The sequence below is a fragment of the Sus scrofa genome, chromosome X, assembly GCF_000003025.6.
Source record: "Sus scrofa isolate TJ Tabasco breed Duroc chromosome X, Sscrofa11.1, whole genome shotgun sequence".
NCBI lineage: Eukaryota > Metazoa > Chordata > Mammalia > Artiodactyla > Suidae > Sus > Sus scrofa.
Window position 1 is genome coordinate 42441520 of NC_010461.5, and position 22791 is coordinate 42464310.

Below are 22791 nucleotides of genomic sequence, written 5' to 3' on the forward strand. Positions count from 1 at the left end.
CCAACTCCTGCTCACCAGCAGCAGGGGATCCTGCATCACTGAGCCTCTAAGACCCTACAGCTCAGCTCCATATTCTTCTCACTCATGGCACAGATGGCCCAGCACTCCTCAGGTCTGGGGGTCTGCCCCATGTTGCCTACCTACACTCTTGCTCTTTCCGCTAAGGCTCAGCCACAGTTTGCAACACACCTAGCCGCTCTTCATTCTGCCTCATTCACCATCATTCCCATTGTGCGTCCTATCACTCCCAATTTACTCCACCCTGCCCACATTTCCAACCTCCACCCTCTGTCCCCTCAAACTACTCAGTCGCACTCTCCCTGGCATTGCTCATAATTTACGCTGAACTGTCTCTTCTCCAGCAACTCAGCTGCTTACTTCTGCAGTTCCCGTCACGGCCCAGCAGAAATGATTCCGCCTAGGAACCATGAGGTTGCAGGTTCGATCCCTGGCCTCGCTCAGTGGTTAAGGATCCAGCATTGCCATGAGCTGTGGTGTAGGTCACAGATGTGGCTCGGATCTGGCGTTGCTGTGGCTCTGACGTAGGCCGGAAGCTCTAGCTCCAATTCAACCCCTAGCCTGGGAACCTCCATCTGCCGTGGGTGTGCTCCTGAAAAGCAAAAAAAAAAAAAAAAAAAAAAGTTAGCTTTATTTCTCCCTGCTCTCTCCTGTTCACCCCCACTCTGTTCATCATCACCCCAATCCCACACTCATCCCTTCATCACCCTAGTCTTTCTCCCACAACTCCAGACTATTTAGCCACATCCTGCTGTTCATTCCCACCCCTTCCCCTTTGGGTCCCTGCCTCACTCATCTCCACTTACCCACATGGTCCCACAGATTGCCATCTGGGTCCCAGGAAGCAGGAATCCAAGATCAACCTGAAATGTCAAGATCTGTCCATAGCCCATTTCAGGGTGACCTCTGATGGGCCTAAAACCTCAGGAGTATTCTCTATCAGCAGGTACATGAAATGTCTCATTTCTAGCACCCTCAGGTGTCCTCTCAGCAGACTAGGGGCAAGGAAGAAAACCTTCATTCAAAAAGATACATGCACCCCAACATTCATTGCAGCACTGTGTACAATAGCCAAGACATTGGCCCCATATTCCTTTGCTAAGCTTCCTTCTCCCTGGAAAGGTACTCAACATGGCATGTCCAACATCCATAGTTCATAAAGTCAGCCCACTGTTCATTTTCTTGCAGGCTAACTGAGGGGAAAAAACAAGGCCTGGGAGGGCACAGGCAGAGTTTCAGGTCTGACTCACTCACCTGTTTTGTTAAGTCCAAATACATGGCTTGATTTGCTCAGTTCAACCACAGAGATGGCCTCCGTGAAAAACCACAGTAGTGTGAGGGCTACAAATATGGTTGTTCACACTATGGGACCTCTCCTTCTGGAGCAAAAGTACTATTCATAGTCTTTAGCTGTATCCATTAAGACCAGTTTTCAGGAGTTCCCATTGCGGCGCAGTGGTTAACGAATCTGAATAGGAACCATGAGGTTGTGGGTTCGATCCCTGGCCTTGTTCAAGTGGGTGAAGGATCCAGAGTTGCCATGAGCTGTGGTGTAGGTCGCAGACACAGCTCGGATCTGGCGTTGCTGTGGCTGTGGTGTAGGCCAGTGGCTACAGCTCCGATTGGACCCCTCGCCTGGGAACCTCCATATGCCGTGGGAGCGGCCCTAGAAAAGACAAAAAGACCACAGCTTTCAATGTCTCTCACCTAAAGATCGTCACCAGAAAGTGACTTGGCAGTCAAGTTACTCAGTCTCTCTGTGGATTTATGCTTTATATGTCTTATTTATAAGAAAGCATATACACACAGGAATGATTTAATGATTTCCGCATTGTTTTAAGATGTGGAAAGGCACTGGTGGGCTTTAGTACATGATATTTTCACATATGTCACTGTGCATACTAATTTAGAAATGTTTCAGTCTCATTGTAGATTTACATAACGTGGTCCCAGCTGATCTGAGAGTCACTTTATTTTGCACCCTCAAAATCATGCTCATGTCAGAAGTCTCCGTTGTGGCTCAGTGGTAACAAACCTAACTAGTATCCATGAGGATGCAGATTCTATCCCTGGTCCCACTCAGTGGGTTAAGGATCCAACATTGACATGAGCTGTGGTGTAGATTGCAGATGTGGCTCAGATCCCGCATTGCTATGGCTATGGCGTAGACCTCAGCTGCAGCTTCAACTCCACCCCTAGCCTGGAAACTTCTGTATGCCATGGGGTGTGGCCCTTTAAAAAAATCAAAAAAAAAAAAAAGTTCACGTGCCTTTGGAATTGACTGGGTATCTGTTTTGTCAGACCGCTGATTCAATTTATTCACTCTAAAAAAATTAAACTCCACACTGAGCGCATCTCCACTAAATGTTGTGAGATCTTTTATCTAGACTCTGACTTCATTCTAATAGTAATAGAACAGGAGTTCCCATCATGGCTCAGTGGTTAACCAATCCGACTAGGAACCATGAGGTTGCCGGTTCGATCCCTGGCCTTGCTCAGTGGGTTAAGGATCTGGCGTTGCCATGAGCTGTGGTGTAGGTCACAGACATGGCTCAGATCTGGTGTTGCTGTGGCTCTGGCGTAGGCTGGTGGCTACAACTCCAATTAGACCCCTAACCTGGGAACCTCTATGTGCCGTGGGTGCAGCCCTAGAAAAGGCAAAAAGACAAAAAATAATAATAGAACAAAATTAATTTTTAAAGTTTTATTTTTTTGAAAAGGTAGGACATCCACAGAGTACAATTTTCAAAAGCTATCAAAGGATATACAGGTGTCCCCCTCCCAATTCCTCCCCCACCCCCAGCCACCCGCTTCCACTTCCCAGAGGTAATCAGGGTTCCCAGCTTCTCACGTAACTTTCCAGAGATAATTTATGCACATACACTCAATTATGTACTTACCATCTGTTCTCCTTTTTAAATACAAATGGTTGCCTATAAGCCTCACTATCTTGCACTTGCTCTTCTCACCTAAGAATAATGTTGGAGATCCTCCCACATCACTACACAAATGGTGTCCAAATTCTCTTTATAGATTTAGTCCTTTTTGTCTACCTAAAAGGTTGCTTATGAACATTCCAGGACTTTAGGAGCCACGTGGAAAGTTTCCAATCTTTTGTTTTTACAAACAGTGCATCATCGAATACTTCCATGTGTTTGTCATTTTGTACATGCATGAGTATATACATTCCTAGAAGTGAATTCGCTGGCTCAGAAGCCATGTTCGTTTGTGGTTTTGACTACTTTGGAATGATCCCTCATTGAATAAGAGTTTTTCCTGGACTTGCTGTTTGCTGGAAGTTCATGCAGGGGAAGAATCGGGGCCACATTCTAGGCAGATCAGAGGGGTTTTCTTAACAGTTGGATTTGTTTTCCATTTGGTAGTTCTTTCTGACTTGACTTCTGCGGAGTCAGTCAATAGGGGCAGCTGCTGGGTTCCTCCTAAGAACACTCCCTTCTCTTTCCCCAGGCCCTGCCAACTGCTCCTCTCATGAGTACAGAATACTTTCTGCAAACACGGCTTGTCTGAGCAATGCCTCGTCGAGGCCCCTGCCTGTCTCTCATGAGACTCCAAATGAGTCTAGGAAACATCCCACCTGTTCCTGGCCTCCGTTACAATTGTTATGTATCTTTATGGTCTTGCACTCAAGACACAGCCTAAAACTTGGCGAAGCGCCCTTTCCAGTCTCACGTCTGCAGCCTTGACCACTCTCTTTCCTTTGAAATCTCCTTGCACTGGTGGCTTGATTTCTTCAGCCTCTAGTAGCCCTCTCAGCAGGGTTTCAGATACAGAGATTTACAATTCTGCCCCTTTTCTCCTTGTAGCTTTTGGGTGAAGCCTGAGATGAAAAAAGGCTGACCCCCCTCTTTAAGCCAGAAGTCATAACATACTTTTTAAATGTTTTATTGACGAAATTTGCCTTCAGTAAACATAACTGCACCACGGACTCACTCTCTAATGTGCAATGAGCTTGGACTTCCGGGTATGGCCTTTCCCATGAGCTTTCTTTCCTGTGTGTGTTCTCTGATGTACAATAAGATTTGATTTTTGGGTAAAGGCTTTCCCACATTCTGTACACTTATAGGGTTTCTCTCCAGTGTGAGTTCTCTGGTGTACAGTGAATGTTGATTTTTCCCTGAAGGCCTTGCCACACTCAGTGCATGCATAGGGTTTCTCTCCTGTGTGTGTTCGCTGGTGTATTATGAGCTGTGACTTCTGGCTGAAAGCTTTCCAACATACAGGACATTCATAGGGTTTCTCTCCTGTATGAATTCTCTGATGTATAATGAGCTTCGACTTTTCCCTGAAGGCTTTGCCGCATTCGTTACATTTATAGGGTTTTTCTTCTGTATGCGTCCTTTGATGTATGATGAGATATGATTTCTGGGAAAATGCTTTTTCACATTCATTGCATTCATAGGGCTTCTCTCCTGTATGACCTCTCTGGTGTAGCATGAGATAGGATTTCTGAGAGAATGCTTTCTCACATTCATTACATTCAAAGGGTTTCTCACCTGAATGAGTTCTCTGATGTACACCAAGGTTTGACTTTTGGGTGAAGGTTTTCCCGCACACATCGCATTCATAAGGTTTCTCTCCTGTATGAGTTCGCTGATGCACAATGAGAGTTGACTTCTCATTGAAAGACTTCCCACATTCAGTACATTTGTGAGGTTTCTCTCCCGTGTGAGTTCTTTGATGTATGATGAGAGTTGATTTATCACTGAAAGTTTTCTTACACTCATTACATTCGTGAGGCTTCTTTCCTGTATGAGTACTATGATGTATAATTAGATCAAGCTTCTGTATGAAAGATTCCCCACACTTGGTACATTCGTAAGTTTTCTCTCCTGTGTGGGTTTTCTGATGGACAATGAGGTTTGACTTCTGAGTGAAAGCTTTCCCACACTCATTACACTCATAAGGTTTCTCTCCTGTATGAGTCCTGTAATGTATAATGACAGTGGACTTTTCTCTGAAGGCTTTTCCACATTCTGGACACTCAAATGGTCGCTCTCCTGTATGAGTTCTCAGGTGTATAATGAGCTGAGATTTTTGGCTAAAGGCTTTTCCACATTCCGTACATCCAAAGGGTTTCTCTCCTGTATGAGTTCTCCAATGTACAATGAGGTGTGACTTCTTACTGAAGGTTTTCCTACAGGCAGTACATTCAAAGGGTTTCTCTCCATTTTTAATTCTCTGATGTAGACTAAGACCTTTCTTTTGCCTGAGGGTCTTCCCATAATCTTTATATCCATAGGCTTTCACTCCAGGAGTTGTTTTCTCATACTCCGTATGGAAGAATAATTTTGCACATCCATTATCGTGTTTCTTTCCTACAGAACTTCTATTAAATAAGTCTAAGTTATCTACCATATTATGTCCAAATGACTCGTGTTTATAGGGTATTTGTATTGAGGCAACAAAGTTTGTACTCAGATGAAGTATGCTTCCAAATTCATTATAGTCATGGCCACTCTTAGTGATGACTGTTTTCTTGTCTGGGAGTCCAATTTGTAACAGATATTTATCTTGGTCGTCCTCATGCTGTCTCTCAATCTGTTCATCAACCTGGCAGGCTTCTTCTAGAAAGAAGTAAATAAACCATCTTTATATTTTGACATTATGGAATGGACCTTCTTTAGAAATGCCCTGCCAAATGAAAGCTAATACTGTTCTCCCATTTTATCAGAGTTCCTGGAGAAAGAACTATCAATCCTGTTCTCTTACTAAATTCTCATCACCTAGCCTTTTTGTTACCAAAAACCTACCTCTACTTTTACATCACTCTGGAGACAACTTATCATCTTTTATCTTCATTTATCCTATGAAGTCTTAACTGTACCTGACTTATATACTATTTCCACCTGGGTAGAAATGCAACAGTATGACTCGTGGACTCTTACAACAATACTGAAATCTACATGCTCAGTAAATGAGAGAAAGATCTAGAATAATTAGCCTTACAAAAATAAACCTAAAGATCTTTGCCCAGTCTGGATTCACCTTTGTATTCATTCAAGTTTGCATTCATAGTTCGTCAATGCCACCTTCAGCTCCTGTTTACACTATTTCTACTAAAAACTGTGTCTATCATTAACTCAAACCCTTCCTCATGTTCCATAACCTGCATAGCCAGTCTTCCATATTTTGCTGTATTAAGAATCTAGATAACATTCAAGAAGCAGTTCAGTTGTAAACCAACTATAATAAAAAAATTTTTTAGGAGTTCCCGTCATGGCTCAGTGGTTAATGAATCTGACTAGGAACCATGAGGTTGCAGGTTCGATCCCTGGCCTCACTCAGTGGGTTAAGGATCTGGCATTGCCATGAGCTGTGTTGTAGGTTGCAGACACGGCTCGGATCTCGTGTTGCTGTGGCTGTGGTGTAGGCCAGCGGCTACAGCTCTGATTCGACCCCTAGCCTGCGAACTTCCATATGCCGCAGGTGAAGCCCTAGAAAAGACAAACACACACACACAAACATGAAAAAAATTTTTTAAGAAGCAGTTCTGTCTTTGCAAAAAAACTTACTCTGATCTTCCTCTACATGACTTTAAGTAATCAGTTATCTGTTCCACTCAGTTACACAGTTAAAATTGCAAATCCTTGCCTTTAATATACTGTATTTCATCAACTACAATATGCATATCATTCCACATTCTAACACCTCTGAATCCAGATGCACCTTACAATCAATGACATGTCATTAATTGGTGGCACATTTTCTTTCCTATGGGTGTGTCTTAAAATCAGTGGTATCTTGGTCAGTAAAATATGGTAAATACTTTTTGCACATATACTGAATTTTTACTTTTTGTGGTTTAATTTTCCTTTCACCTATTTCTAAAATTTTATGTGAAAAATTTCAAACATACAGAAAAGTTGAAAGAATACAATAACTACTCATATTACCACCCAAGTTTAATAACATTTAAGAGTAATAAAGGAATTTTAAAATGGATCATGCAGCCAGTAAAGCAATAGTTTTTAACTGTGAATAAACATCGTAATCACAGGAAAAGCTTTTACAAAATAAATTTGATGGGACCCAAACTCTACCAATGAGCTACCGAACATGGACCTCCTTAGGTGTTAGGCAGCAGCCTAGCACGTGTGGCTAGGGTCATAAGTTCTCTAGCCCAGAATCAAATCCTGGATCAGACTTTAACTTACTCTATGGCCTTATGCATGTCATCTAATCTATTTATACCTTACTTTCACACCTAACAAATAGGAATTATAACAATACCCATCCAAATGTATGTTGATAGGATTAAATTAATTATAACAGGGCTACACAGCACTTCAAATGTTTACTAGAACCACCACTACTACTACAATAATAGCTACTACTATTATGAGTAAGAGTCACTACAGTACTATAAAAGTAATAAGGACTATCTCCATATATTTAACACATTCTTGAATTAACTGAAAAAAAAGTGAATAAAAATGTGCAAAGTAGGCTACCGTTTTTCTAGGCAAGGAAACAAATATAGGATTCCCTAATAATAATAATAAATATCCCCTCATCTGTATTTCCCAATAACCATGCTAAAAAGTCTTGATTCTCAATAGCACCAACATAATTACTTCAACTGACTCAACCCACTATACACATTCAGCATTCTCGGAATAATACTAACAATACTACCATCAGATTATGACTGATTAAAACTTTTTAAGTTCAGAATTTGATTTGGAAATAGCAATTTGAAAACATGATGTATTTTCTCTTAAAAATCTTTTTTTTGTACATAGTTTCTGGCTATGTCAATGAAAAGGCCTAGAAACAATTCCCTAACATCCAAATTGTGATCACAAAACATTTGCCACCAAAAAAAAGCCAAGGCTCCTTGAAGAAATGACTGGTTCCAAGGGAGAGACAGAACGTATATAAACTGAACCTGGAACATCTTGTAATAACAGAAAGCAAGGAAGCTACCAAAGCCTTGGGACCCAGCTTGAAGGGATTTCCACTGGTCAGGGATGGAGCAATTAGATTTATAATGAGGATAAGGTAATGGATCAAAATATAAAGTGTTTAAATCCAGAAGTCCACAAATTGTACTGAAAAAAAAAAAAAAACACATTAGTCACCCCTGAATGATGCTACAAAATCAACTCTTTGTTTTGAAAACCAATAAACGGAAAAAACATATGTAGCTCATACATAACAAAACACAGCTGATCCTCGAATAATGCAGGGGTTAGGGATACTGACCCTCTGTGCAGTCAAAAACCCAGTTATAACTTAATAGTTGGCCCTCCATGTATATAGTTCCTCCTGAGTCTGCAGGTCACATCCATGGATTCAACCAACCACAGGTCATGTAGTATGATAGTATTTACTACTGAAAAACACCTGTAAGTGGACTGGACCTGTGCAGCTCAAACCCATGTTGTTCAAGGGTAAACTGTAATAGATGGAGGGCACTCCTTCTTCATAGAAGTATGAAGAAGGAATGGAAGAATATCACCATTTTGCAACCATTAAAGAAGTAATGGATCTAAGAAGTCATCATCAATGACTCATAACAGAAAAGAGAAAACCATGCATTACATGCCTCCTGATATGGGATTACGTTACACTAGCCAGGAGGTCATCTTGCTAAAAGAAAAGGAAAAAAAAAAATGACTCTAATCAAGTGTCAAGCTCTAAATACCGATTCATTAAAAAAAAGGGGGGGGGAGTTCCCGTGGTGGCGCAGTGGTTAACGAATCTGACTGGGAACCATGAGGTTGCAGGTTCGATCCCTGCCCTTGCTCAGTGGGTTAAGGATCTGGCGTTGCGGTGAGCTGTGGTGTCGGTCGCAGACGCGGCTCGGATCCTCCCCTGCTGTGGCTCTGGCGTAGGCCAGCGGCTATAGCTCCGATTCGACCCCTAGCCTGGGAACCTCCATATGCCACTGGTACGGCCCTAGGAAGACAGAAAGACAAAAAAAAAAAAAAAGAAATACATAAAAAAGAGAAAGACAGATAGAAGGGAATCATTTTAAGAAAGGATCCAAGTAGCTATGAATGCACTCAGCTCCTAGCTCCTGATTCCTATGTACCACTCTCCACTAAAAGGAATCAGAGATCTTTGGAGAAGCTGCTCATTCCAGGTCTGAAATGGGGAAAGTATAAGGTGAACCAGAGCATATTTTTGTGCTTGAAAGTGCTCAAAGAATGATGGAGACATCAAAAGACAGAGGAGCCAGCCTGAAGAGACTCCTATTAGCCAAACTGAGGACAATCTGAACATGAAAATGAATAATGACAGTAATGAATTATATGTAACACATGGAAAAATAAAAATCTATGAGTCTATACTGATACTAAAATTTATGAATTAATTAATTAGTGGAGATGGGGTAAGGGAAAGTTCTTTACAGGTAAGTGCCAACCTACAAATGTAGAGGGAATGATAGAAAATTCACCATTTTCCCAACCACCTTCGTAATAATTGATTCAGGCAAGAATCATCAGAGGAAGTTAAAACCACTGGGCAAAAAATTTTAAGGAACAGGATAGTCACACACTTTGGCAGTTCCACAAAATGTTAAGTACACGTTATCACATGGTCTAACAATGCTACCCCTATGTTTGTACTCAAAAGAAATGAAAACATAATTTCAAAACTTCTACATGAATGTTCATAGCAACATTATCTATAATAGCCCAAAAGTAGAAATAACCTAAATGCTTATCAACAGATGAATGGATAAACAAAATGTGGAATATACGTACAATGAAATACCATTACACCATAAAAAGGAATGACACATGCTATGATATGGATGAACTTTAAAAAAACATGCCAATTGAAAGAAACCAGACATAAAATTCCATATTTCGTAGGGTTCCATTTGTATGAAATGTCCAGAAAGGGCAAAATGATTGAGACAGAAAGTAGATTAGTGGTTGCCAGGGGATGCAGAATGGAGAGTGACTTATAAGGGACAGGGGTTTCTTTAAGGGGTGATAATAACGTCCTAAAACTAGGTAATAGTGACGGTTGCACGATTCTATGAATATACTAAAAATCACTGAATTCGTACAGTTCAAAAGAGTGAATTATATTGTATGTGAATTATCTGTTTTGTTTTTTTTTTTAATTTTTCAGCCACCCCCATGGCATATGGAAGTTCCCTGGGCCAGGGATCAATTCTGAGCCAGAGGTGCGACCTATACCAAAGCTGCGGCACCACCAGATCCTTAACCCACTGTGCCAGGCCAGGGATTGAACGGGTGCCTCCACAGAGACAAGGCAGATGTTAACCCACTAGTGGGAACTCCTGAATAATTTTTAAAGAGATAATCAAGATGCTTTAGGAGAGCGAAACGGGATAGAAAAATCCAAGCTGAATGCAATCAGGTAGTCTCCAATCCAGAATTAGAGCATTAGCACCCCGGCCTATGACTTAACATGATGAGCCTGGCTTCAGATGAGGCAGTGGGAAATGAGAATGATGGAAGTGGCAGGGCTTGGGGCCAAGGGACTGGCATGTACAAGCCACCTATATACCGGAAAATGGGTGCACAAACTTATGGGTTAGCACCAACTTAAGGAGAGTGATCTGGTAAATATAGGACTGGGGCGGGGGGTGTCAGTCTAAGCTGTTCACGTCCCCATCCTCCAACATCAAAGGGCCACCACCATTCTCAAGATATTCCTCAAAGCCTTTTCAGAGGCTTTCAAAGCCCCTGACTGACAAGCTGGGACCTCATGTCCCCATGGCTTGGGTCAAGCCCACTTACCTGGAAAGTTCCAAACTGGGATTTTCCCTTCTGCCAGGCACGGCTCTTCTACCTCCAATTTGAGGATGAGAGTTGGTTTGGTAACATGCTGCCCTGCTGATGAGAAATAAGAGCAATACCTCCCTGGTCTTGAGACCCTCTGAGAAGAAGCAAAGTGGCATTTGGGGGCAGCACAAGGGATGCATCACTTGATACAATGGTAGTCAACCCAATTCGCCTGGGTTTTGGGTTCACACACACCTTGTCAGGAAAGCAAAGGGTGGTGGAGAGGAACTCTGATCCCTGGAATTCAACATCAAACTCTTCAGTTAGTTCAGAGGCCTTTGGCAAGTTTCCCAGATGGAGAAAGGAAACGCCTTCTATCAGACATGATAATCACGAACAGCAAAATTACCCGAGGAAGCCATTCTTACCCACAGAGACCAGGTTGCTGTAGGTCTCCAGCATCACATCTCTGTACAGGGTCCTCTGCAGAGGGTTTAGGTACTGCCACTCCTCCTGGGTGAAATCCACAGCCACATCCTCAAATGTCATGAGTCCCTGGAATGGCACATTCGTTTATTCTAAAATGCTGACCACGGGGTGATAAGGATGGATGGATACAACTTCTGACTGGGTTCTCAGTTCACGATGATGGCTTCATACAGGATGCCTAGCATGTTAGGGACCTGCTGCAGCGGCGGGGGGCGGGGGGCAGAATCACAAATCATGGTAGAGAAACTATTGCATTAAATAATGAAAAATGCCAGACAATGTGGTATTAGCACAAGGATAGATGGATAAGCAGTCCAGCAGAATTAAACAGGGAATCCAAATATGCAAGAACACCTGAGTTATGATAAAGTGGAAACTGCAAAACAGTGGGGAGAGGATGATATTTTCCAAAAAACATTTCCCATTGGGGGAAAATGACATTTAACCCCTAATCCTTACCATACACAAAATCAGCTATGGGTAAATTGTAATCTAATGTGAAAGGTAACACAATGAAGTGCCTGGAAAATAATAAAGGAGAATGTTTTCATAGGCTTGGGGTAGGGGAAAATTTAAAAAACAAGACATGAAAAGCACTACTCATAAAGGAAAAGACTTATAAATATTACAAGATTAAAAGTACAACAGTAAAAAGGCAAGCTATAGATGGGGAGATGATCTCTATCTTTCAAAAATGATAAAGGGCTCTTATCTAGAACATATAAAATAACCCCTACAAATCAAAAGAAAAATACAAACACAGAAAAATAGACAAGAGATGTGACTAGCTACTTCACTAAAAAGAAAAAATAAACATATGGACATATGCTCTATGAAAAAGAAACTGTACTCAACCCCATTAGCCCTCGGGTAAATTAAAATTTAAGCCACATTGCGAGACCAAGAAAAATACCGTAGGATTGTATTGAAATGGGGACGCTCGCACACTGTTAGTAGGAATATTAAAACTTGCATAACTTTTTGAGGAGACAGTTTGGCATGATTTACTAAAGTTAATGCTCTGCCAACACTGTGACCCAGCAGTTCGACTCCTAGGTACACACCTTAGAGAAAATCATGCACATGTGCTCTAGGAAACAAGTACAAGGATGTTCACAGGCAGCACTATTTCTCATACTAAGCTGTGGGGAAAACCCAACTCAGCAATCCAATAGGTAAATTGTGGCCCAGTCTTTCAATGGAATACTATGCGGTGATGAAAAAGAATGAACTGCAACTGCAGAGCCAACACAGCTGGATCTCAGAGAGGTACTGATGAGCAAAAGAACCCAGACACAAAAGAGCACATACTGCATCATTCTATTTATATACAGCAAGAGAACAGCCATGATGTTAGAAGTCAGGAGAGTGATTACCTTTGCAGCTGCTTTTGATTGGAAGAAGGTATGAGGCAGGATTTGAAGGTCCTGATTATGTTTTAATCTTGACCTGGGGGTGGCTCCACAGGGTATTGACTTTGTGATAATTCATCAAGCTGTACACTTAAAGCCCACACTTCATGTATGGTATATTTAAATGTACTTTATATTTTCATATTTAAAAATTATTTTTGATAAGTGCAAAGGCACTTCAATGGAAAATGGGCGTTCCTATTTCAACAGATAGGGTTGGAACAATTGAATCTCTCCGTGCAAAAAAATAACTTCAATCCATACCTCCAGCATATCTAAAAATTAACTCCAAATGGATCACAAACCTAAATGTAAAATCTAAATCTGTATAATTTTTAGAAGAAAATATAGGAGAACATCTTTTTAACCTTAGGTTAGTCAAGTATTTCTTTGATGGGATATCAAAAGACACTGTTAAAAGAATAAAAGGCCATGGAATGGGAGAAAATATTTGCAAATCACATATCTGACAAATAAGTTGTACTGAGAATCTACAAGAACTAGAACTCTCAAAACTACAAAAAAAGGCAAAAGAGACATACTTCACCAAAGAGATATAAATGGCAAATAAGCACATGCAAAGGTGCTGAACATCATTAGCCAGGAGGAAACTGCAAACCAAAACCACAATGGGCTATCCCCACATACCTATTAGAAGGGGGCAAAGACAGAAAATGCCAAGTGCTGGTGATGATGTGGAACAGCTGGAACCCTCATTTATCACAGACAGGAATGCAAAATGGCACCGCCACTTTAGAAAAGCTTTCCAGCTTCGGAGGAAGCTAAGCATATACTCCCATAGCACCTGCGATCCCCCTCACAGGCGTATTTACTGAAATGGAATGAAAACTTGTACAAACCCCAAAAACCTGAACGTGAACATTTTTTTTGTGTGTGTGTGTGTGTTCATTTCTGCTGTACAGCAAAGTGATTCAGGTATACATGTACACATATCCATTCTTTTTCAGATTCTTTTCCCATATAGGTTGTCACAGAATACTGTGCTATCCCGCAGGTCCCCGCTGACCATCCATTCCAAATACAACACTGTACACGGGCCAATCCTAAACTCCCAATCCACCCCCCCCACCACCACCACGTTTCCTCTTTGGTAACCACAGTTTTGAGGTCTGTGAATCTGTCTCTTGAACATGAACATTCATATAGTAGCGATATTTGTAATCACCAAAATCTGGAACAAACACAAATGTTTTTAAACCAGTGAATGGATCAGCAAACTAATTTATACAATGTAATACGAGTCAAGGATAATAATAAAAGAACTAATGATACATGCAACAACATGGATGAATCTCAGATGTGTTATGCTAAGTGAAAGAAGCCAACCCAAAAAGCTACATGCTGGAGTTCTCATTGCGGCTCAGTGGTTAACCCGACTAGGAACCATGAGGTTACGGGTTCAATCCCTGGCCCCACTCAGTGGGTTAAGGATCCGGTGTTGCTGTGAGCTGTGGTGTAGGTTGCAGACACGGCTCGGATCCTGCATGGCTGTGGCTGTGGTGTAGGCCGGCGGCTACAGCTCCGATTCGACCCCTCGCCTGGGAACCTCCATATGCCACAGGAGCGGCCCTAAAAAGACAAAATGGCGGAGTTCCCGTCGTGGCGCAGTGGTTAACGAATCCGACTAGGAACCATGAGGTTGCGGGTTCGATCCCTGCCCTTGCTCAGTGGGTTAACGATCCGGCGTTGCCGTGCGCTGTGGTGTAGGTTGCAGACGCGGCTCGGATCCTGCGTTGCTGTGCCTCTGGCGTAGGCCGGTGGCTACAGCTCCGATTGGACCCCTAGCCTGGGAACCTCCATATGCCGCGGGAGCGGCCCAAGAAATAGCAACAACAACAACAAAAAAAAAAAAAAAAAAAAAAAAAAAAAAAAAAAAAAAAAAAAAAAAAATTTATTTGGAAATTTGCAACAATTTAAAAAAGCTCACAGATGAACTGCATAGTCTAGAAATACAGAAAATAGTAAGAAAAGGTTAGGTATGTCATGAATGCATAAAATATACATAGATACTATTCTATCCTTACATAGGCATAAGGTGAGACATAAAATTTAAAACGTGTTAAGTTTTCGTACTGTTTTATAACTTTGCTTTTAAAGAATTATATTACTGTATTACTATATTTACAGTATGCCACTCTAATAACTGGAGAAACTTGAGTATCAGCCTATCATCACAGGTAAGTGGGTTTTTTAAAAAAGTAACAATGTTGGAATACTGTATGCCACAAAATTTTATAATGATCCATTCATTAGTGTATAGAGTAGGCTACCATAAAGCAATTGTAGCAAACTAGGCTACTGAAAAGCAATCATATTGCTGCTTCTTCATTATTAATGCATGAATTGTTATACCTGTAAATAAATATGAATTTGTTTTTCACACTACATTTTTTTTTTTTTTTACTCTTTAGGGCCTCACCTGTGGCATATGAAGGTTCCAGGCTAGGGGTTGAATTGGAGCTGTAGTTGCCGGCCTGTACCACAGCTCACAGCAACATCAGATCTGAGCCGCGTCTGTGACCTCCACCACAGCTCATGGCAACATGGGATCCTTAACCCACTGAGTGAGGCCAGGAATTGAACCCACAACCTCATGGTTCCTAGTTGGATTCGTTTCTGCTGCACCACAATGGGAACTCTCTCTCTTTTCATTTTTTATGGCTAATGTTAATCTGTATTAACATCTACAGTGTTTTGTATCATATAAGACAAACTGATACACGTGCTGACAGATGATTCATCTTGTAAACGGACAACATAAATGTATGGTATCAGTAAATATAGTATAGTACCTAAAATGTATTTTCTCCTTATGATTTTCTTAATGACATTTTTTTCTCTAGCTTACTTTGTTGTAAGAATACAGTATTAAGACATATAACATACAAAATATGTGTTAAATGACTATATTATTGATAAAGCTTCCAGTCAACACTAGGCCATTAGGAGTTAAATTTAGGTGGAGTCCAAAGTTACATGCAAATTTTCAACTGTGCGGGGAGTCAGCATTACTGACCCCTGAATCGTCCAAGGATCAACTGTATTGGAAGGTGATAGAACTGTTCTAGAGCTTTATTGTGGTGGTATCAAAACGTGCAGTTTGTGAGAAGTTGCAAAACTGTATAATGCAGAGGGTCTGTTTTACTACGTACAGATGATACCTTAATTTTTTAAATTTAAATGTAAAAAAATTAAAGAGCCTCAGGTAATTTAGAATAACTGCACCTGTGTAAATCCAATCTCTCCACACAGCCTCCAAAAAACTATACAGGTCAATATGAAGAATAAAACTACATATAACCTATATCTTAAGTATAGACTACTACATATCCTAATGATCTATAAGTGAAAAATAAATAGCAAGAGTTCCCATCGTGGCTCAGCAGTTCATGAACCCGACTAGTATCCACAAGGATGCGGGTTTGATCCCTGGCCTCACTCAGTGGGTTAAGGATCTGGCATTGCTGTGAGCTGTGGGGTAGGTCGCAGACGCAGCTGGGATCCAGCATTGCTGTGACTGTGGGGTAGGCCAGTAGGTACAGCTCCGATTGGACCCCTAGCCTGGGACCCCTAGCCTGGGACCCTTTTTAGGGCAGGTGCGGCCCTAAAAAGACAAAATAAATAAAATAGCAAATTCCAGCTCAGCTGGCTTTCAAGCTACTACCACAAACCTTTCTGGGAGTGCAGGAAAGGTCTAAAAAAAACAATCAAGAGAACAGAGAAGGGAGCAGGGAACCTAAGAATGAGTTGAAACCATGTTTAAAGAGAGAAAATATACTGAAAGTATAAAAATACTGAAAAATGGGCCTGCTCTATCAGAGCACCAGCTATAAGGAGGAGTGTGTGACCCAAGATTGCAGTCTCCCAAAAAAATCACTGCCTCAAAGGGAACATTGGGTAAAAAACAATGAGGAAGAACCATGTGGAAATTGGGTTGTGAAGGGAAAAAGCCAGAGGGAGAAAGTGAAGGTCATGTGAGACAAAGAATGACCTAAACAAACTAAAATAAGTCAGAATACACCCAGTGGCCCTCCACCGCACCAAAAGGAAATTGACCATTAAGGAAACTGCACTTTGCCTCCCTGACTAAAGAGGGAGCTCTTGAGCCAAGAATCAGGCAAGTCACCCCAGCCTCCAACACTGTCCTCAAATAGAGGAAAACATCCACTCAAAGTTTGAGAACAACAGAAAATGAGAAAATAGCTCAAGTGATAAGAAATTCATCCCACAATGACATCGGCAAAATGACAGAGCAGGCAGCTCGCAGCCCTTAGCTCCTCTCCCAACGCCACTCCAAAAATAAAAATTACAAAACAAGCCGAAACTGTCAGAAGCAACTTTGTCAGAATTCTGGGAAGCAAAGGACTGCAGCAACCACATGGAATCAAGAGAAAGGCAACTTAAAGACATGAGGAAAACATCATTGCATCATTACTTGCCTCTCTCCTGAGCGCCAGCAGTCTTTTTTTTTTTTTTTTTTTTTTTTTTTTTTTTGGTCTTTTTGCCTATTCTAGGGCCACTCCCGCAGCATATGGAGGTTCCCAGGCTAGGGGTCGAATTGGAGCTGTTGTAGCCACCAGCCTAGGCCAGAGACACAGCAACGCGGGACCCGAGCCGCATCTGCAACCTACACCACAGCTCACAGCAACAACACTGGATCCTTAACCCACTGAGCAAGGCCAGGGATCGAACCTGTAACCTCATGGTTCCTAGTCGGATTTGTTAACCACTGAGCCACGACGGGAACTCCCAAAGAGCACCAGCATTTTCTTTTTCTCTCCCACTGTACAGCAAGGGGATCAAGTTATCCTTACATGTATACATTTTTTCCCCCACCCTTTGTTCTGTTGTAATATGAGTATCTAGACATAGTTCTCAATGCTACTCAGCAGGGTCTCATTGTAAATCTATTCTAAGTTGTGTCTGATAAGCCCAAGCTCCCGATCCCTCCCACTCCCCCCCCCCCATCAGGCAGCCACAAGTCTCTTCTCCAAGTCCATGATTTTCTTTTCTGAGGAGATGTTCATTTGTGCTGGATACTAGATTCCAGATATAAGTGATATCATATGGTATTTGTCTTTGTCTTTCTGGCTCATTTCACTCAGTATGAGATTCTCTAGTTCCATCCATGTTGCTGCAAATGGCATTATGTCATTCTTTTTTATGGCTGAGTCGTATTCTATTGTGTATATATACCACATCTTCCGAATCCAATCATCTGTCGATGGACATTTGGGTTGTTTCCACGTCCTGGCTATTGTGAATAGGGCTGCAATGAACATGCAGGTGCAAGTGTCTCTTTTAAGTAGAGCTTTGTCCGGATAGATGCCCAAGAGTGGGATTGCAGGGTCATATGGAAGTTCTATGTATACATTTCTAAGGTATCTCCAAACTGTTCTCCATAGTGGCTGTACCAGTTTACATTCCCACCAGCAGTGCAGGAGGGTTCCCTTTTCTCCACAGCCCCTCCAGCACTTGTTATTTGTGGACTTATTAATGATGGCCATTCTGACTGGTATGAGGTGGTATCTCATGGTAGTTTTGATTTGCATTTCTCTTATAATCAGCGATGTTGAACATTTTTTCAGCACCAGCAGTCTTAAAGCAACAGCATCAGCCAGTATTCCCTGTGTGGGACCCCAGACCCTAGTTCTAGAGGAAGCAGAGCAGACCTTATTCACAAATTAGTGTGGGTCTGTTCTAACCTGCTGACAGGCTACCAGAAAGATGAACGCAAGATGTTCCTTGCTCTTTCGCCTCTCAACTCAGAGCTGTAGACACTGATCGAAAAGGCTGCAAAGCAAACAAAGAACCCACTGATGCCTGGGGCAAAAGATTACAGTCTAGACAGACAACAGACTGCCTAAGGCCTGAGAGGAAATGCGAGGAGATATTCTTTGGGCAATTAGGACATTCGAAAGCACCCATGTACAGGGGAATTTAGAAAGGCACACATATGCCTAGGACAAAACTCAGGCTCACAAAAGAACTGAGAAGACTCTTAATTGCTCCAATTATTCCTGAGCATAGAAAAATGAAAAGCTTTCAAATTCTTACATGAATTGACTATAAAGTTAACACATCAACTAACCTAAGACTGTACAAAATAGGAACATGCAGGCTAATCTCACTTACGAACAACAGGGCAAAAATCCTAAACACAGCTGATCCTCGAACAACATGGGTGTTAATCCATGTATAACTTACAGTCAGTCCCCCATATCAGTATTTCTTCCACGTCTGTAGATTCAACCAAACATGGACTGTGTAGTATTTACTATCGAAAAACACCTGCATGTAAGAGGACTCAAACAGTTCAAACCCACGTGATTCAAGGGTCAACTGGATAAGCAAAGAGAATAGATCCGTATTAAGGCAATAATTCTTGATGACCAACTACAATCTATTCCAGATATGCAATGACAGTTCAATATTAGAAGATTCATTAACATAAATCACCATTAAATAGACCTAAAGAGAAAACTTATACGCTTAATATAAGAAAAGCTGATACAAAAATATTGAAACAATTCAATACCCAATCTTTTTTTTTTGTCTTTTCTAGGGCCACACCCGCAGCATATGGAAGTTCCCAGGATAGGGGTCCAATCAGAGCTTACAGCCACCAGCCTACGCCACAGCCACAGCAAGGTGGGATCTGAGCCGCATCTTCGACCTACACCACAGTTTATACAACGCCAGATCCTTAACCCACTGAGCGAAGCCAGGGATCGAACCTGCAACCTCATGGTTCCTAGTCAGATTCGCTTCCACTGCACCACAACGGGAACTCCCAATACCCAATCTTGATTTAAAAAAAAAAAAAAAACTAGAATAGATAGTAATCTCCTTAAAATAACCAAAGATGGATGGATGGATGGACAGATAAGGAAAGAAGGAAGGAGGGAAAGATGGATTTAGAATGGAAGGAATGGCAGGAAGGGAAGGGAAAGGAGGAAGGAAGTTAAGAGCAAAGGCAAATTGGAATGGAAGAATGGAAGGAAAGAAGAGACGATGGACAAAAAGATGGACTGGAATGGGAGGAAGGAAGGAAGGAAGGGCAGCAGGATGTTCTGCATAGGAGCCTTAGGTCACCATGGTTAGCATAATGATGTGACTTAGGGTGGGGGTCTGGCCACACCAGAAAGACCAACCACATAATTTAGCGGAGGGGGGGGGGGGAAGAGTTTGATCTCTCCCAGAGCGGCTAGGGACAGATAGCAGCAACATGGACAATCATGCCTATAAAATGGAGCCATAATTAAAAAAACAAAAAAACAAAAAAAATCCTCTGAACACCAAGGCTCATAAGAGCTTCCCTGTTTAACAGAACTCCATGTGTACTGTCACACATCAATGCTGCACAAAGTCACGCATCCTGACTCTGGGGACAGAAAGTGAATCTGTGTCCCCTCCCTGTAACAAGCCATTAGCATGAATATAACAGATTTCAGTGAGTTCTGTGAATTCCTTAAGTGAAGTGTTAAACCTAAGTGTGATACTGGGGACCCCCAAACTTGTATTTGGTGTCAGAAGTGAGGGTGGTCTCTTATTGGGACAGTTCCCTCTAACTTCACAGTTGTCTTAACTCTTCCTAGATAGAATGACACAAAGTCACAAAGATGTAGTTACCCTTGATTTATAAATTCAATGTGATCCCAATTTAAAAAACAAGGTGTTTTTGGTCTTTTGTCTTTTTAGGGCCACACCTGCAGCAGATGGAGGCTCCCAGTCTAGGGGTGGAATTGGAGCTACAGCTGCTGGCCTATACCACAGCCATGTAGGATCCAAGCCGCATCTTTGACCTCCACCACAGCTCACGGCAACGCCGGATCGTTAACCCACTGAGCAAGGGCAGGGATGGAACCCGCAACCTCATGGTTCCTAGTCGGATTCGTTAACCACTGCGCCACGACGGGAACTCCTAAAACAAGGTTTTTAATGGTGCTAAACAAGGTAGTACTAAAGATCCTATCAAAAAATAAATGTACAACAATAGCTAGAAAAACTCTGGAAAAGAAAAACTGTGAGGGATGGAGTGCCTACCAGATACCAACACATACTTTGATACATGCGTTCTCTCAAAGCACAGGGTAAAGACCCACTTTTTAATAAATTGTGCTGGGTCAACTGGAGAACCATTTGGAAAAAGCTAAATCGGATCCAAACCTTATTACAGACACAAGAATAAACACCAAATGGATAAGGGGAATACATGTAAAAAACTGAAACCAAACAAACTACTAGAAGAATGAAGGGGTGAATGTCTGCATAACCTGGATGGAGGGAAAAACTTTCTATAAATAAAGTCCAGATGTTTTAATAAAAGATTAATAAATACAACCACAAAAAAAAAAAAATACTTTGGCTAGTCCAAAGACAAATGACAAACTGGGGTGGGGGGGATTTGTTACAACATATATCACAAATAGAGATAATATCCTTAATATATAAAGAACTCTTAAAATGTCAAGGGGGGAGTTCCCGCCGTGGCGCAGTGGTTAACGAATCCGACTAGGAACCATGAGGTTGCGGGTTCGATCCCTGCCCTTGCTCAGTGGGTTGACGATCCGGCGTTGCCGTGAGCTGTGGTGTAGGTTGCAGACGCGGCTGGGATCCCGCGTTGCTGTGGCTCTGGCGTAGGCCGGTGGCTACAGCTCCGATTCAACCCCTAGCCTGGGAACCTCCATATGCCGCGGGAGCGGCCCAAGAAATAGCAACAACAACAACAAAAAAAAAAGACAAAAGACAAAAGACAAAAAAAAAAAAAAAAAAAAAATCAAGGGGAAGGGAATTCCCGTCATGGCGCAGCAGAAACGAATCCGACTAGGAACCATGAGGTTGTGGGTTAGATCCCTGGCCTCGCTCAGTGGGTGAAGGATCCGGCATTGCCATGAGCTGTGGTGGAGATCACAGACAAGGCTCAGATCCCACGTTGCTGTGGCTGTGGCTGTGGCTGTGGTGTAGGCCAGCAGCTGTAGCTCCAATTAGACCCCTAGCCTGGGAACCTCCATATGCCGTGGGTGCAGCCCTAAAAAAAAAAAAAGAGAGAGAGATAAAAAAAAAAAAATGGAGGGGAAAAAAGAATACCTGATAGAAAATTAGGCAAAAAAAATAAGACAATAAACAAGAAATATAAAAATGGTTTATATATATATGAAATTACATTCAACGTTGTTTATAATAATAGAAATGCCTATTAAAACTATAGAGAGATATCATTTCTTACCTAGCAGATTGGAAAAAATTTAAAAACCAGACAATATACTCTGTTGGTGCAGCCATAGAGAAACAGGTACTATCATATATATTAGTAGTGGTCATGTGCAACAGCATGACCTTTATTGAAGGGAATGTGGCAATATCCAACAAACCAAAATTAACCCCTTGACCCAGCAATACCACTTGTGGGAATTTACATAGAAGATATATCTGTACAAAAAGGAGACGACATATGCATAATATATTTCATTTTGTCATTATTCTTAATTGCACAATACTGGAAACAACCAAAATTCATACACAGGAGAATGGTGGTTGCAGCTTGGAGACAGATGGCAGAGTAGAAGGACTTGAGCTCACCTCCTCTCATGAAAACACCAAAATCACAACTAACTGCTGAACAACCATCAACAAAAAAACACTGGAACCTACCAAAAAAAAAAAAAAAAAAAAGATCTTCTACATCCAAAGACAAAGAAGCAGCCACAGTGAGAAAGTAGGAGGGGCACATTCATGGTATAATCAAATCCCATACCTGCCAGGTGGGTGACCACGAACTGGAAAATAATATCACAGTGGTTCTCCCACAGGGGCAAGAGTTCTGAGCCCCATATCAGGTTCCCCAGCCTTGGGGTCTGGCATTGGGAGGAGGGAACCCGGCTTTGGCTTTAGAGTGCTCCATCAAAACCTCATGGTAACTGCAAGCCAAAAATCTACACTAGATACACACACCTAAGAAAAAGCAATCCAAACACGACACTAACAAGAGAAAAGGACAAAAGAGGAAGGGAATAAAAAGACTACAAAAACAAATCCAAAATAATTAACAAAATGGTATTAAGAACATAGCAGTAATTACCTTAAGTGTAGACAGATTAAATGCTCCAACCAAAAGACAC

General features: G+C 41.7%; 1 protein-coding gene across 7 annotated transcripts in view; it reads right to left on the reverse strand.

The window, feature by feature from the left end:
* ZNF182 (zinc finger protein 182) overlaps positions 2708-22791 on the reverse strand; it is a 29082-nt gene continuing 8998 nt past the window's right edge. For 4 of the 7 annotated variants that reach the window (XM_005657800.3, XM_013990883.2, XM_013990882.2 and 1 more), the window contains 3 exons: positions 11177-11303; positions 10764-10859; positions 2708-5603 (listed from right to left, as the gene is read on the reverse strand). In XM_005657800.3, coding sequence (XP_005657857.1) covers positions 3973-5603; positions 10764-10859; positions 11177-11303 — 1854 coding nt within the window. In that variant the 3' untranslated portion in view covers positions 2708-3972. The remainder of the gene's footprint in view (positions 5604-10763; positions 10860-11176; positions 11304-22791) is intronic. The other 3 variants (XM_013990885.2, XM_021080397.1, XM_013990884.2) reach the window with 2 other exon arrangements.